Genomic DNA, 16,312 nt, shown 5'->3' with positions numbered 1-16,312 from the left:
TGGCTAATTATGTTGACTGGCAATATGAGGCGATTTTTTTATTCCTATAGAAATTGGAGGAGATTTCATGAGACTGGTGGTTATTCTCGGAGAGCTGGAAAAGGCCCTAGAAGATCCTTAACCGATCAGCAGGACCGATACCTTCTTCTTTGTGCAACCGGAACAGTTTGAGCACTGCTCGTGCCCTATAGAATGACACCTAGATGCCCACTGGTGTGAATGTCTCTACCCAAACAATCAGGAAGAGATTTCAGGAAGGTGGCCTGAGGGTCCAACGACCTGAAGCGTGCCCTGTGCTAGTCTGGAGAAGACAAGGAGAACGCTGTAATGTCTGCAACATTGTTCAATATTACAAGTTTGTTGGTGGGTCAGTAATAATCTGGGAAGGCATATCCATGGAGGAGGGCACACAGACCTATACTGCCATTAGGTATCGAAGTTATAAATCAGTGAACCCATTCTCAGACCTTCCGTTGGTGCAGTAGGTCCTAGCTTCCTCCCTATGCATGACAATGCCCGGCCTCATGTGGCAAGAGTATGCAGACAGAACCTGGAAGATGTAGGAATTAAAACAATTGAATGGCGATCCCTGACTTAAACCGTATAGAACATCTGTTGGGTATTATGTTTCAGTCATTGCCAGTTTGCTCCACAAACTGTACAACAGCTTGGGATGTGCTCACATAGATCTAAAAGGAAATTCCACAAGACACCATCCGTCATCTCGTTAGGAGCATGCAGCATCGTTGTCAAGCATGCATAAAAGGTCGTGGTGACCACACAAGATACAGACGCTCCCCTACTTACGAACGAGTTAGGTTCCGAGCGATTGTTCATAAGTTGAATTTGTTCGTAAACTTAAACTGATATATTTTGTATTATAATTTATGTTTAAGGCCTATATAAGTATATTGAAGGTTTATATAAGTGCATTTGTATGTTTAAGGCTTGTATAAGTAACCTCCATTGGTTTGTACTGAAAAAAACATTTAACGAACGATTGTCGGACGATTCAAGTTGTATGCCCGTGCAACGCTCACCATTTTCTCACCCGCATCAAGCTTCTTTATTATTGCCACTTTCGTTTCAAATGAAATGGTTTGCCTCCTCCTTGCACTACCACCCTCACTAGAAGCCTTTCGCTTTTCACCAACCATATTGAATAATGGATGCACGAGATATTTAATGATAAAAATGTTCTTTGCGCACTGGAGATTCGTTCACGCACTTACGCACTGCAACAAACTGGGCAGAGGAAGGTGGATGCTGGGTGAGCTCTCACAGCGCCAGGCGTCGGTATTAGCGGCGGAAAGAAGCACTACAAGAAGTAGCCGAAAGAAGCCAGGCTCACAGAACAAAGAAAGTTGTAAAAACATTAAAGTATAAAGTACAAAGTAAAGTAAAGAGGAATGTATTAAGAAATATTAAAATGTCATTTAAAAAAGATAGAAGGGCTGTAAAACACGAAAAACATAAGAATATACAGAGCTACTGTCACTGGATTCCGCGTGACGGCACCATCTTGGGAGGGGGGGTGGGGGCGGGGAAGAAAAAAAAGGGAAAAAAAGGAAGAAAAAAAAACTATGCACAGACATGTTCGTATGTACCGTTGTTCGTAACTCGAATGTTCGTAAGTAGGGGAGCATCTGTACTGAAAAGCATTTTGAGCTGCAGAAATTACGTTTTTGAAAAAACGGACGAGCCTGTGACATCTTCATTTCACTCGGATTTAGGCTATCTACACTATGGATATTCAACTTCATATTGAGATCTGATGTATCTACAGTAATACGTTGAGATACGAGCTTAATGCATTCCGGGACTGAGCTCGCATGTCAATCTACTTGTATCTTAAGTCAATTTTTCCCATAGAAAATAATTAAATACAAATTAATCCATTCCCACCCTCTGAAAAAAACCCCACCAAAAACAGGATATTACAATGGAAAAAAGTATTTTTATTTGTTCTAATTGACCACCTACCCACAAAGTAACAAATACCTATCTAGAGGTTATGATCTTCAATACTAAAATGTGACATTACTCAGTAAAGACAGTACAGTTAGTTCAGCGGAGTGTGTGGACGAGAGATGGAGAGAGAGAGAGAGAGACTTGACGGACGGCAACGCACCTCGTAACATAACATAAACTTAAAATTTAACTTAAATAAACTTAGATTACTGTAGTATATTGATACTATAACTGTTTAGTTGCATCATGTTATACAGGGTCTCTAACCACCGCCACCTAGTAGCCATTGGGTAATACAGTGTGACCCGGATGTTGACATGTCCAATCCAATATCCTGTTTTTGGTGTTTTTTCAGAGGGTTGGAACGAATTAATTTGTTTTTAGTTCATTTCTATGGGAAACGTTCGTTTGAGTTACGAAAAAATAGACATACGAGCTCAGTCCCGGAACGCATGAAGCTCGTATCTCGAGGTACCACTGTATCAGTGTCCCTTTGACCTCAATAAAGCATTATCAAACAAAGTTTTGATCATGCTGTCTTTAAAAAAACACGCTAGTGCCAAGCCTAACATACGCTAGCAGCTAGCGTAACATACGCTAGCAGCTAGCATAACATATGCTAGTGGCTAGCATAACATACGCTAGCAGCTAGCATAACATAGGGCCGCTAGCGGCTAGCATAACGATGCTAGCCTAGTGTCACGCTAGCACCGTTTCTGAAGAAGCACCCAATGTATTGACAAAAACAGAAAATATACCCACAAATGAGACTGCACCCTATCAAACGGTGCGTTTTATACAGTTGTGGTCAAAAGTTTACATACACTTGTGAAGAACATAATGTCATGGCTCTCTTGAGTTTCCAGTTATTTCTACAACTCAGATTTTTCTCTGATAGTGATTGGAACAGATACTTCTTTGTCACAAAAACATTCATGAAGTTTGGTTCTTTTATGACTTTATTATGGGTGAACAGAAAAAAAGTGATCAAATCTGCTGGGTCAAAAATAGACATACAGCAGCGCTAATATTTGGTAACATGTCCCTTGGCCATTTTCACTTCAATTAGGCGCTTTTGGTAACCATCCACAAGCTTCTGGCAAGCTTCTGGTTGTTATCTTTGACCACTAACCCTAACCCCCTATCCCTCTTGACAGAATTGGTGCAGTTCAGTTAAATTTGATGGCTTTCTGACATGGACTTGTTTCTTCAGCATTGTCCACAATTTCTCAATGGGGTTTAAGTTAGGACTTTGGGAAGGCCATTCGAAAACCTTAATTCTAGCCTGATTTAGCCATTCCATTACCACTTTTGATGTGTGTTTGGGGTCATTGTCCTGTTGGAACACCCAACTGCGCCCAAGACCCAATCTTCGGGCTGATGACTTTAGGTTAGCTTGAAGAATTTGAAGGTAATCCTCCTTCTTCATTATCCCATTTACTCTCTGTAAAGCACCAGTTCCATTGGGAGCAAAACAGCCCCACAGCATAATACTACCACCACCGTGCTTGGCGGTAGGCATTGTGTACATGGGGTTAAAGGCTTCACCTTTTCTCCTCCAAACATATTGCTGGGCATTGTGGCCAAACAGCTCGATTTTTGTTTCGTCTGATCACAGAACTTTCCTCCAGAAGGTCTTATCTTTGTCCATGTGATCAGCAGCAAACTTCAGGCGAGCCTTAAGGTGCCGCTTTTGGAGCGAGCAAGGGCTTCCTTCTTGCACGGCAGCCTCTCAGTCCATGGAGATGCAAAACACGCTTGACTGAGGACACTGACACCTGTGTTCCAGCAGCTTCTAATTCTTGGCAGATCTGCTTTTTGGTGATTCTCGGTTGAATCTTCACCTTCCTGACCAATTTTATCTCAGCAGCAGGTGATAGCTTGCATTTTCTTCCTGCATACTCTTGCATACTCAGCCACCTGCATCGGGAACCATCTCACATGCTCGTATCTCAAATTTGTCTCGTATCTCAAGGCAAAAATTTACCCGGAATTTTCCTTGTATCTCAAATTTATTGTATGTTGGGACACTTGTATGTCAAGGTATTACTGTACTTTGTTTCTTTAAAGTGTTGCTTTAAATTTTGTGAGTAGTGTATGTCATTTCTTTCCTTTTTTTGCATTCTTTGGATAGTGTGACTTGGATGCGACTTAGAGCCTGAAAAATTAGGTACTACAGGAAATAGGTTAGGTATTTACAAAAACATTAAGCTAAATTATCATGTGTTTGGTAGACTTAACAATTTTCTATTTCAGATGTGATTTTACTTTCCGTATGTTGGTGTTGGTTTTGGGGTTTTTTGTTTGAATTTTGTAGTTTGGGCTTTTCCCTTTGTGTGACCTGTCCTTCTGATTGCCCATAGTTTTAACCTGTTGTTTTTCACTCCTGGTGTCTCTCCTGCTTGATATATCTTGTGTTATCCAAGTGTGTCTAATTGTCTCATCAACCCATGTCTGTTTATATAAACTCTTGGTCTTTGTCTTCCCCTTGTCGGATCATATGTTCTGTTCATGCTTGTCCATGCCACGCTCTCCCCCGTTTCCTCTCTTAAATTTGGTTTTGTTCTTTAGTTGTTACTTTGTCGCTGAATTTGTCTTAAGGTTTTATTTTAGTGAACAAGTATACGTTATTAAAGTTTACGTTAGTGCACCTTCATTCTCCGTGTCTGCATGCTTCCTTGCAATTGGGTCCAACTTTGCCACCTGAATCCTAACAGAATGATACAACCAGACATGGACCCAGCAGGAAGCCAACAGCTGCCTGCCTGTTATCCACCAGTTCTGCGCCTTCTCAACTGCTCAACATTTCCTTCCTCTGCTTGTCCCCGGAAGGACCAGTTTAACCTCCACTTCCCCCGGCCGACCAACATTCATGCCTTATTAAGGATTGGGACTTTTTTGTGTGTGAGGACGGCTTAGATTTAATTGATCTTCTGGACTCGGACTCTGATTGTGATTTCCTTATCCCATTTTCACCATCATTTTTTTTCACGCCACAGCCTCTCCTGGACCGTCTTCCATGGTCCCTAACTGTACAACCCTGGTGGGCATGTTGGCAACCGACAGTACATTCTGGCCGAGACCGCCTGCTCCCATCCAGTGTCCTTTCTGGGTGAGGACGCCTCCGCCCTTCCAACGTCCATTCCAGTTGAGGCCACCTGCACCCGTCTAGAGTCTGTTCTGGGCAAAGACGCCTCCTCCCATCCAGTGTCCGTTCCAGGCGAGTTTGCCTGCGCCCTTTCAGGGTCCATTCCGGGCTATTTCTCCTGCACCCTTCCAGGGTTTGTTCTGGGCTAGGCAAGCATGCATCCTTCTATGGCCCGTTTCATTTCCAGGGTGAGGCCTGTGACCCTAGAGGCTGTTTCCAGGGTGAGGCCTTCAACCCTCCAGTTGGTTGCAGGTTGAGGCCTGCGCCCACTCAGAGCCAGTCTCGGGCGAAGAAGCAGCAGGTGCTGTTGTTGCCTCTCAAGAGCCCATCCCGGGCGAGGCAGCAACCGCCATCATCGCCCCTCCAGAGTTCGGGCGAGGTGCCCGACCACGTCGTCGTACCTCCCAACCGGCCAGGCAGCCACTTCCTCGCCCAGTCGCGAGAAAAGACAATTTTTTCTGGACTGTTTTCCTCGAGCCCCCCGTGATTCCCCTCCTAAGTTTTCTTCAGTTGTTACTTTATTACTTATTAGTCTATGTTTTTAAAGTTCACGTTAGTGCTCCCATAGAATCGGGTCCATCTGCGCAATGTGAAGTCTAACAGTGATAAATAAATTTAAATACTTCCTTAATAAACATATTTACTGTGCTGCTGTGTTTTCTGATTTCTTTTGGCATCCATAGCCAACAATTTTTTTTACAGTGTGTAAAGGTAAAAAATGCCTGGTGTTCCAAGAGGGTGAATAGTTCAATATCTTACCACTGCTGGTCTCCACGCTAACCTGCAGGCCCAGGTTGCGCACAGGACTCATCACCCACAGGTTGCTAGAGGCAGTGATGTCAAACTCCAGCCAACCCTCTTCTAGTGCCCACAGCCTACGCGACTCTAGCAGGAACAGGTCAGCCTCTCTGGGCATGAAGAACATGACAAACAGTAAGAATAAATATAACGGAGACACATTTATAGGAGAATGTGTCTGAATTGAATCTCAAAACTTGGCAAATAAAACATTACATATCAATTCCATTTGGGTTTTGGAAATGTAGCTGTAGGAGTAGTTACATTTAGCCTTTAAAAATCAGCAAATTGTGTTTTTATTTTATTTTAATGGTTGAATGGATGTAGTTGTTCATTTTAATTATATCTGACAATTTGCCTCCTTCCCCCTCATCTACACACTCACTATTACACCCCATTGGAAAATGTATTTGCCTTTCTTCATTTTAATGTCTTCATAAATAATTTTGCATAAATTGGTATTCTTTTATAACTTTTAAAGGGTTGAGGACTTTAGGGGGTAGTATTGTGGAACGACTTATACTAGTTCAATGTCAAATATGCCTCTACTTACGAAAATTCAAGTTACGAAGCCACTTCTGGAACCACTTAATTCTTCCAGGAAACGTACCACTATATTGTCTTTTTTCAAGTGACAAAATGTTGAGTTTTATTTACGGAATGAGCAAATACAGGAAAAATTGCACCTTAAACGGCCTTGAATGATAAGGTGAAAAGTTTGAGTTTGATTTATTTAATAAAGGGACATATACATATTCATGTAACTGAACATATATATGTAAATATGTAAGATTATAGCTGAAGGCTCATTTCCATCTTTAGTCCCTTGTGCAGGTTGAAGATAAAATCAATCACAAGTAGAACAGTTTGAGGCAGCGTTGTGATCACAATGTTGTTCTTCCAGCAGCCAGACTTAAAGAAGATTAGTGAGGAGGTTAAGAGACAGGAGTCCATGTATGTTAATGGGTATTGAGCTCCAGGTATGTGAGGCATGAACAGAGAAGGTGCTTTGGCTAAATGCACTTTTTCTGAAGGGAACTACACAGTCACCTCTAGAGCCAGCTCTTGTTAATCGGTTGGATTTTTTTTTTAACAAATTCTTGCAGTGGAGGAGGAGCTTTGTAATGGAAAATTTTGTAAACTAATGTGGCATCAGGATATCTAACAGTATTGTCCCAGTTCAGGCGTTTGTGTTTTTTTAATATCTGACCATGATGATATGTTTTTGGTTTTCTGTCCAATACTTTCAGAGCTTGCTTATGAACAGTTTCAATTAGTCTTTAGTGTTGTCTTGCAAGTCGGTGATCAACTTGTTAGGTAGCATATCATGTGTGATATGATAAATGTGTCAAAACTAGATCGTGCTTTTGGCGACAATAAATCTTCACTGGCAGCTACTGTTCATTCGATAGGTTTTTTTCAGGAATTATACCAACTATTAGTAGTTAGAGAAGGCCGATATTTGCAGCTGGTGGGGGGGGGTGTTGTTTAGTCGGCACTGAGCTAGGAGGGAGGGCAGCTGAGACACGTCTCATTACCAACACAGGGCACCAAATTGAAGCATAGCAGCAGCAACAACAACAAAGCCTCCACTTAACGAGCAGCAGTGACAGTTTTTTTATGTTAGGCGTGGCAGTCGGCATCACGTATAAGAAGATCCCTATGATTGTTAAAAGAGTCAGATGTGCTTGTTAAAAAATGCTGTGTGTTTGCAATAGGCAGATTGCGGTGCTGCAGTACAGACGAGACATCTAACATGAAATAACTCAGTTTTAAATTGAGTTTTTTCATATCAGCCGGTCAAATATAAAAAAACTGCCGATACGATTTACGTCAAAATGCCAAATATCGGAACTGATATTCGGTCAATCTATAGTCGTGTCGCAATGAAAGTGACTGCAACTCAACTAAATATGAGAAGGCTTTTATCCGAATTAATGTGTCCGTGGAATCAAAGCCACTGTATGTAATAATAAGTCTACAGGGAGAGTGACTGAACAGATGACACAATTACACTGGTGTATTAAAATGTTATTTTGTCATTCACTCAGTAAAAATAATCCATGTTAGTTTACTATTTTTCATTTATAGGTCAAAATAACATTTTTAATCATACCAACCAAGGATGAATCATCTTTAAAAAGGGAAAAACACCCTAAAATAATACAGTACAATACATGCCCTACAGTAGTCTTAAAATATCTGGGAAAATAAAATGTTTTACCTCTAGGCTGGAGATTAAAAACCACCCATTTTAGGGGTAAAGAAGAAAAGAAGCAGCTCCCGATACACGTAGAAACCTATTGACAGCACGGACAAATAGACGATCGCCAGTATCTATAGATGGATTTCTTAATCTCCATCTGGATCACTTTGAGCCCGAGAAGGGTTTTGGAACCACACCCAAAGATTGTCGGTCATTATACATCCACTGGCTTATTCACACACAACACACACAAAAAAGACACAGCGGCCAGTTTTCATTTTTTTAAAAACGGCCCCTATAAACAAGGACATTTTTAAAAGTTTAAAGGATCAATTTTAAAAGGCAGAAATGAAAGGCTCCTAATGTGGCCATTGAGTGTATGTATATCATAACCCTTCTTGGTGAGTCAGCATTATCTTTCACTGGGGAAGCCAGATCAAAACCAAATATCCCTCCAAAATCTCTCTGGATATTTATGTAGTGCTGTATATGTTCTGTAAATGTTTGTCATGTATCAATTCTGCGTGTTTGGTGGAAATGGAGAATTTTGAAGTGGTGCTATTTCAGTAAGACTTGGCTTTGCTTGATTTCACATTGTAAACATGGCCTGAGTGGTAGAGCGTGAGACACACAGAGAGAGAGAGAGACAGACAGACAGTGAGTGCCTGTGCCAAATTCTCAATAAAAACCTGCTGCATGTTTACTCAAAACATTCTGTGCACAGTGCTCTACCTGTCTGGGTGTCCCTTGACTACTTGGTAGACTCTGAGTAGGAAGGTGTCGTTGTGGAAGGCTCGGTTTACACACTCTTTGTAGAGGCGGAATTCAGCAGCGGTGACAGCGTCGCCCGTAGGGATTTGTGACAGGTTGAACATATACCTTTTGTGGTGCTGCCTTTGCATAGAGAGTTTCTGGTCATGATCTACTGCTGGGTGGAGCACACACAAAGATGGAATTTAATTTAGTTAGTCAACAAAACACCTGCAAGTGAACATGTAACCCATTTCTAAACCAGCTATCCTCATTATTCTTGTTGATGACTTAGAACTAAGGTATCCCAACTGAAATGGGGTAACAGACAGCATACACTGAACTAATTGCTTTTTTTTTCTTCTTCTTTTTTGCAATGTAGGAGGAAGACTTTAGACTCACGTAAGGCGATGAAAAAATGTGGAAACTCCAAATAAGGCCAAGAATTCAACCTGGGATCTCTTGACTCCAAGGAAGTAATAAAACCACTAATTTAGTGAGGTTTTATACTATTAAGCAGAATGCTGAGAAATACATATACCGTATTTCCACACCTATAAAACGCACCGTGTGATAGGGCGCAGTCTCATTTGCGGGTATATTTTCTGTTTTTTGTCAATACATTGGACGCCTCGTCCGACACTAGGCTAGCGTATGTTATGCTAGCCGCTAGCGTACCTATGTTATGCTAGCCACTAGCGTAACTATGTTATGCTAGCCGCTAGCGTATGTTATGCTATCTACTAGCGTTTGTTATGCTAGCTGCTAGCGTATGTTAGGCTTGGCACTAGCGTGTTTTTTTTAAGACAACACGAGCAAAACTTAGTTTGATAATGCTGTATTGAGGTCAAAGGGACACTGATAGTTTTTTTTTTCAACGATCGATTAATTGTTGATTTCTAGACCACTTTTGTCAACTGGAAAAGACAGACCCCAAAAGGTTAGCATGCGTTTAAGTACAAAATGCAGCAACAGACCCCAACAGCCACATTGATGAATGGATAAAGAGAAGTGCAATAAAGGAAGTATAAAGACCAAATATTAACACCGAAAGAATTTGACCAATCTTACAAAATGTACACTCAAAAATGTGTAACCTAATTGATTGTGCAGATCATTCAGGACAAGACAACCATCCACACACACACACACACACACACACATTGGTTGTTTTCCCTGAATGCACTGAGGCTGAGCATGCTGCACTTTTTTCGCCGCAGACTGGAAGTTCAGACCGACTCTCGACCAGAGACAGATTTATGCAACCAATGAGCTTTTTTACATGCAGCATAAGTTGAGCTCTTCGTTCATAATTGTTATGTACGCATCAAACGATGCATGGAAGACGCCACTATCCACACAATTGTTTGGATTTGTAAATGCAATTTCCCTCCAAAAAGAAATGTCTGGCATACGCAAGTGTATAATTAAGTACTTTTTAAGTCATGACGGACCTAAAAAGGAACACACAAATTTGCTTTCACTGCAGACGTCATCACACATACTTAAGAGTTTAAAGCCAGTAAGTCTCGGTTAGAGTATGAATCGGGAGCTGACTTTTACTCCCGTTCCTTCCCGCTCTCAGGGAAAAATTACAATTTCATCCATCCCTTGAATGAATCGGGAGCTGACTTTTACTCCCGTTCCTTCCCGCTCTCAGGGAAAAATTACAATTTCATCCATCCCTTGAGGCAAAAATTAAATCTCAATCTCAGTAATTTTTGTCAACGACAATATTAAAATCTTTTGATAAAAATTCGATAATTTTAAACTGCAATTACACCGCCCGACAACCACAGAGAACGGGAGTGCTGTTGTGAGAAGAACGCTAGTTCCAGACCAACACTTAGAAGAAAGGGAATCGTGTTTCTAGATGTTAGCAATAGGACAATAACACAGCCAAAATGTGCGATTATGAGATGGAGGACAACACAGATCCGATCCACTAAAAGATCCAAGTGAATTCTCCCTGGCGTTTTCTTACTCTTTTTTGTTGCCTTGTACCTGTAAAGAGCAGCCTAATAGAAAATGTCCTTAACCTACTGTCCTCAATTGAGGACAGCCTATCATATTTTTCTTACTTGATATCAAGGTGTTTCTCTATTCTATGTAAATGAAAAAAGTGCAAAAATAAAAAGTAGTGCAGACGTACCCCTACTTGAATAAACTGGTTCCAGAACTTGTAACCTGGATTTTTCGTAAGTAGAGCAGAACTTTATATGTAAATTTTCTAATTCGTTCCATGGTCCTAAAATAAAAAAAACTACCAACTAAACCCTTTAAAATGATGTTGAGAATGATGTTTTTTGACCTCTCCAGTGCGTCCCTCATTGCAGGAAGGAGCGCTTCCGCAGATCCTTCCTCCCATCAGCTGTCAGGCTCTTAAACAAAAAAATGGCTGAGTGTTGAGACCTACCGTATGCATGCATGTATATTTATGTGTATTTATGTATATATGTGCTAAGCAACACGCTTATTTATTTATATATTTATTCATGTATTTATTTATTAACTTACTTTTACCTATCTATTTATGTCTAAAATGCCTTTCCTATTCCTGCATCCTCACCCTCTTGCTACTGTGACAACAAAATTTCCCGAATACGGGATGAATAAAGTTATCCAATCCAATCCAAAAAATGATCAAAGTGATTCAATTTTGTATGAAAGACGTGAGAAACAAAATTGAGATAAAATGATAAGAAATTGATTTGTATTAAAATGAATAACAAGCCTGCAAATCAATTTTGTATTGTAGTGCAGTGTAAGAATGAAGCTAACGTTAGCGCATGAATGTACATAAATGCACACCTAAACTTCAAATTATGAATTCAAAACAAATTAGAATTAAATAGAATTTCAAAAGAATAAAAGTATCTCCATCTCACTGTTCAGTACAGAGAGGCCATGCCCAGGGGTTGTTGCTTTTAATGTTTCCTTCTGCTTCAATAGCGTAGTGATGCTAGTAGGTGGGCTACGGCCGCCCGTATTGCCTTGCAATATCAGTCAACCGCATACACTTTCTTATCTTCTGTTTTTCCATGATAAATAAAAGGACCCGCTTATTCTTTTTTTATCTGAATAGGTTATCCTCACAAGGGTCGCGGGGGTGCTGGAGCATATCCCAGCTGACTTCAGGCCGGAGGGGGGGACACCCTGATTTGTTGGCCAGCCGACCGCTGTGCACAAGGAAACGGACATCCATTCACACTCACTCTCATACCTAGGGGCAATTTAGAGTGTCCAATCAGCCTACCATGCATGTTTTTGGAATGTGGAAGGAAACCAGTTTACCCGGAGAAAACCCATGCAGATCTGGGGAGAACATTCAAACTCCACAGAGATGGACATGACCTGGATTTTAAACCAGGACCCCAGAGCTGGGAGGCCAACGCGCTAACCACTCGCGCCACCGGGCCGCTGTGGCAATCTGTATGCTGCGGATACATAAAAAATAATTCTCGTGAAATCCACCAGCGCCACTGTTCAGCAGCTCGCATTTTCTAACTGTGAATTCTCGTGTGGACTAAGACACCCTACCTCCGACTCTGAGGAATAAAAATGAACCAGCATTATGAGGGATTTGCACAATAGATACGGCCGTGAAGCTGGCATGACAATAGGACGGTAACACACTGCATGGGGCCACACAGAAGGAGACTGATGGCAACATGGTCACTGCCATTGATTTTAGCAATCGTCTTGACAGTGCCCCACCAACGAGACGTTACCTTATTGTGGTGGTGGGGTTTGTGTGTCCCAGTGATCCTTGGAGCTTAGTTGTCTGGGGCCTTGTGCGCCTGTTAGGGTAACCCATGGGAAACTGGTCTGAGGTGAGGGACCAAAGAATGGCTCAGAGACTTCTTATGATGAGTAAAACCATTGAAGGGCGTATTCCCTCGCCTGGACGTGGGTCACCGGGGCCCCACTCTGGAGCCAGGCTCGGAGTGGGGGCGCGTTGGCGAGCGCCTGGTGGATGGGCCTCTACCCATGGGGCCCGGCCGGGTACAGCCCGAAGAGATGATGTGGGTTCCCCCTCACATGGGCTCACCACCTTGTAGGAGGGGCCAAAGAGGTCGGGTGCGTCGACAGTTGGGCGGCAGCCAAAGAAGGAATCCTTGGCGGTCCAATCCCCGGCTACAGAAACTGTCACCTCTCTGGTTGGGAAAGAGCCTGAGATAGTGCGTGTGGTTGACAAGTTCCGGCTCCACATAGTCGGGCTCACCTCTACGCACAACTTGGGCCCGCGGTGAGAGGGAAGAACAGCCCCCCTGATCGAAACCCGAGTGGTGTTCTATTGTTGGATTTCTACGCTCGTCGTGGATTGACAATAATGAACACCATATTCAAGCATAAGGGTGTCCATATGTGCACTTGGCACCAGGACACCTTAGGCCGCAGTTCAATGATCGACTTTGTGTCATCGGACCTGCGGCCGCATGTCTTGGACACTCGGGTAAAGAGAGGGGCGGAGCTGTCAACCGATCACCAACTGGTGGCATGTTGGCTGCGATGGTTGGGGCAGATGCCGGTGCGGGCCGGGAGACCCAAACGTTTCGTGAGGGTCTGCTGGGAATGCCTGGCGGAGTCCCCTGTCAAAAGGCGTTTCAATTCCCAGCTCCGACAGAGCTTCTCTCATGTCCTGGAAGAGGCGTGGTACCAATGTTCCTTCTAAGCTGTGCGCGTGCGCAATTGCGCACTACTCTCGTCTTCTCTGCGCAGCAGCAATCATATGGCGCGCAGTAAATAAAATCCCCCCCCAAAAAATTATTATTTTTTTGTTACCCCTTTCCACATGATGGCGCCGTTTAAGCGGCAGCCAGTGGCAGTAGCTCTGTCCACTTATGTTTTTCGTGTTTTACAGCATGTTTTGCATGAAAAATTAGAGGGAACATTGACATGCACCTTCTTGTGGCAGGTGTGATACTGGTGATTAAACACTGTTTTCAGCTGGATTTGACCGAATTTGAGAGCATTTTGAGCCATTTGGCGAATGGACGTATATGGACGTTTTTTTGCCTCCATCGCGACATCATCGCGACATTTTACCGAGGGATTCACTTCCCTGGGCTCGGTTCTAATGTCCAAAGAGCTCCAGTATTGGGATTTAATCATTAAACGCTGTTTTCGGCTGGATTTGACCGAATTTGAGAGCATTTTGAGCCATTTGGCGAATTGACGTATATAAACGTTTTTTTGCCTCCATCGCGACATCATCGCAACATTTTACCGAGGAATTCACTTCCCTGGGCTCAGTTCTAATGTCCAAAGAGCTCCAGTATTTGTATTTAATCATTAAATGCTGTTTTAGGATGGATTTGACCCGATTGCTGTCATTTTACGGCTCGGTTCTGCTACATCTGCCCGCCCAAGAGTGCTTAATCCCGGGCTGCCATGCCCGCCCAAGAGTGCTTATTCCCGGGCTGCCATTGATGGTAGACTAATAAATTGAGAGTGATGAGCGGCAAAGGGAAATGAATCATTTATTTTTACTATAATTTGGACAACGCCGGCGGCAGGCCGGATTAAAAATCCTAACGGGCCGTATATGGCCCGCGGGCCGAGGTTGAAAAACTTGTACACACACGATCCGGGGGCGGGGCGAGCGCACGAATCCCGTTTCGGCAAAACCTCCGTTCGGCGGAACGTCCATTCGGCGACCTGCCCGTCTGTCAAACGTCCGTCGGCGAAACGTCCGTCGGCGAAACGTCTTTAGGCGAATCATCCGAGTACTGATGATGTCGCTCACACTGGTACTCCGTGCGCTCAGGGAGGTTGTCTTTCTGCCCAGACCAACGAAAAATTAGAGGGAACATTGCGTGGGACATTGAGTCCGAGTGAACCATGTTCCGCGCTTCTATTGCTGAGGCGGCAGACCGGAGCTGCGGCTCCCGTCCCATTTCTGACAGGGGAGACAACTGGTGGAAGAGTGCCTATCTTATCAATCTCCACCTAACTCATCATCTTCTTGGAAGCAAAAACACAAGGTATGATATATATATATATATATATATATATATATATATATATATATATATATATATATATATATATATATATGCAAATTCAGAGTTAAAATTGTTTTCTTAATGGTGGCACTTTGTCAAAAAATTATTCTATCAGCTTGTATCTGTAAAAGCAGTATAAACAAATCTGCTATGGCAAGGTATTATTAATCTTGTATGTACGTGTGTGTATGCATATGTCTGGACTATGCCGGAGTGCTCCCAGATTTGGAGGAGGAAACTGGTGTCAGGGCGAGGAGATGGATTTCTCCCATGGGATCTGATAAATAAGGAAAAATATATTTGAAAAGGGGAAGAGCAGCTGTTTCCATAGAAGTCCAAGTATTGATGGCTTTGGATTCCATAACCACTAGGTAGAGGAACTATTTTCTGTCTCTATGAACACCTCATTTTCTTCCCCATTTGAAGCCCCTCTCCTCACGTGGAACATCACCCTATCCTCACTCCTCTGTCTGTAACACCAAACAACCCCCCCACCACCACCCCACCACTCAATCTGTCATAGAGAGCTGAGCCTCTGCCCCATCTCCACCGTGAAATGACCACAGAGCATTTCAGCATTTTGTACACAGATTCACTGATAAATTACTCAATTATTTTTTCCCCTTCTTTCAAACCTAAAGAAATAATCTGCTACAAAAAGTACATGTTAAAATGTAACAGATCCAGTAACTAATAATGCTTTGCCAAACATTTTTCAAAAAGACAACCCCTCGCGGTCTCTGGCCACCTTCTTTCACTGCGGTACCAGTCCATGAATCATTTGTTACTGAGCTCCACAGAAAAAAAAAACATCGTACCGTAACATTGGCATGTGACTCAAAGCACTCTGTTTGCCATGGTCAGGTGATATAGTATTTAAAAAAAATAGGACTACAATCATTTCTGCTATAGAAACTTCCTTTTAACAAACTTCTTTACAAAATGGTAAGTAAACTGTGGAGCCAGAATAGAAACTTTGGATGTCAAATAACTAACAGAATACAAGGTGTCCTACCTCAAATACAGGTTATCAGAAAAGGGCATTCTCGTGCATCAAGTGATCGCATTTGAGGGGACAAATTAGAAGCAAAGCGGTGAAGTACTGTATGATTTACTTTTCATTTTTTATTTTTGTTATCCTTTAGGAAAAAGCTGCAGTTAAATAAAGTAAGGTTGAACAGGGGCTCTTTCAGCTCATAAATTTGTCAGCAGCAGCAAGGTTGAAAATGAGACAGCAACAATTTGGGAAGGTCAATAGCTAGAGGCCTTTCCTCACTGCGCAATGCCACTTATTGTTTCAGGCATGTCCTTTTAGGAAAGACTGGCAGTGTTAGTGTGGGAAGCCTGAATGATGCAAGTTTAAAGAACATTTGCATGACTTTTGTTAATCCAACATGCAGTGGACACAGAAGAATAGGATCGTAGGAAGGA

At 42.5% G+C, this 16,312-nt stretch overlaps 1 protein-coding gene across 4 annotated transcripts in view; it reads right to left on the bottom strand.

Annotated features, from left to right (window-relative positions):
- bmp6 (bone morphogenetic protein 6) overlaps positions 1 to 16,312 on the bottom strand; it is a 44,526-nt gene that overhangs the window by 23,093 nt on the left and 5,121 nt on the right. For 2 of the 4 annotated variants that reach the window (XM_077624376.1, XM_077624378.1), the window contains exons 2-3: positions 8,856 to 9,051; positions 5,879 to 6,027 (exon numbers count right to left, since the gene is read on the bottom strand). In XM_077624376.1, coding sequence (XP_077480502.1) covers positions 5,879 to 6,027; positions 8,856 to 9,051 — 345 coding nt within the window. The remainder of the gene's footprint in view (positions 1 to 5,878; positions 6,028 to 8,855; positions 9,052 to 16,312) is intronic. The other 2 variants (XM_077624379.1, XM_077624377.1) reach the window with 1 other exon arrangement.

Source organism: Stigmatopora argus, chromosome 17, assembly GCF_051989625.1.
Source record: "Stigmatopora argus isolate UIUO_Sarg chromosome 17, RoL_Sarg_1.0, whole genome shotgun sequence".
NCBI classification, from domain to species: Eukaryota; Metazoa; Chordata; class Actinopteri; order Syngnathiformes; family Syngnathidae; genus Stigmatopora; species Stigmatopora argus.
This window is presented reverse-complemented; position numbering and strand designations above follow the sequence as displayed.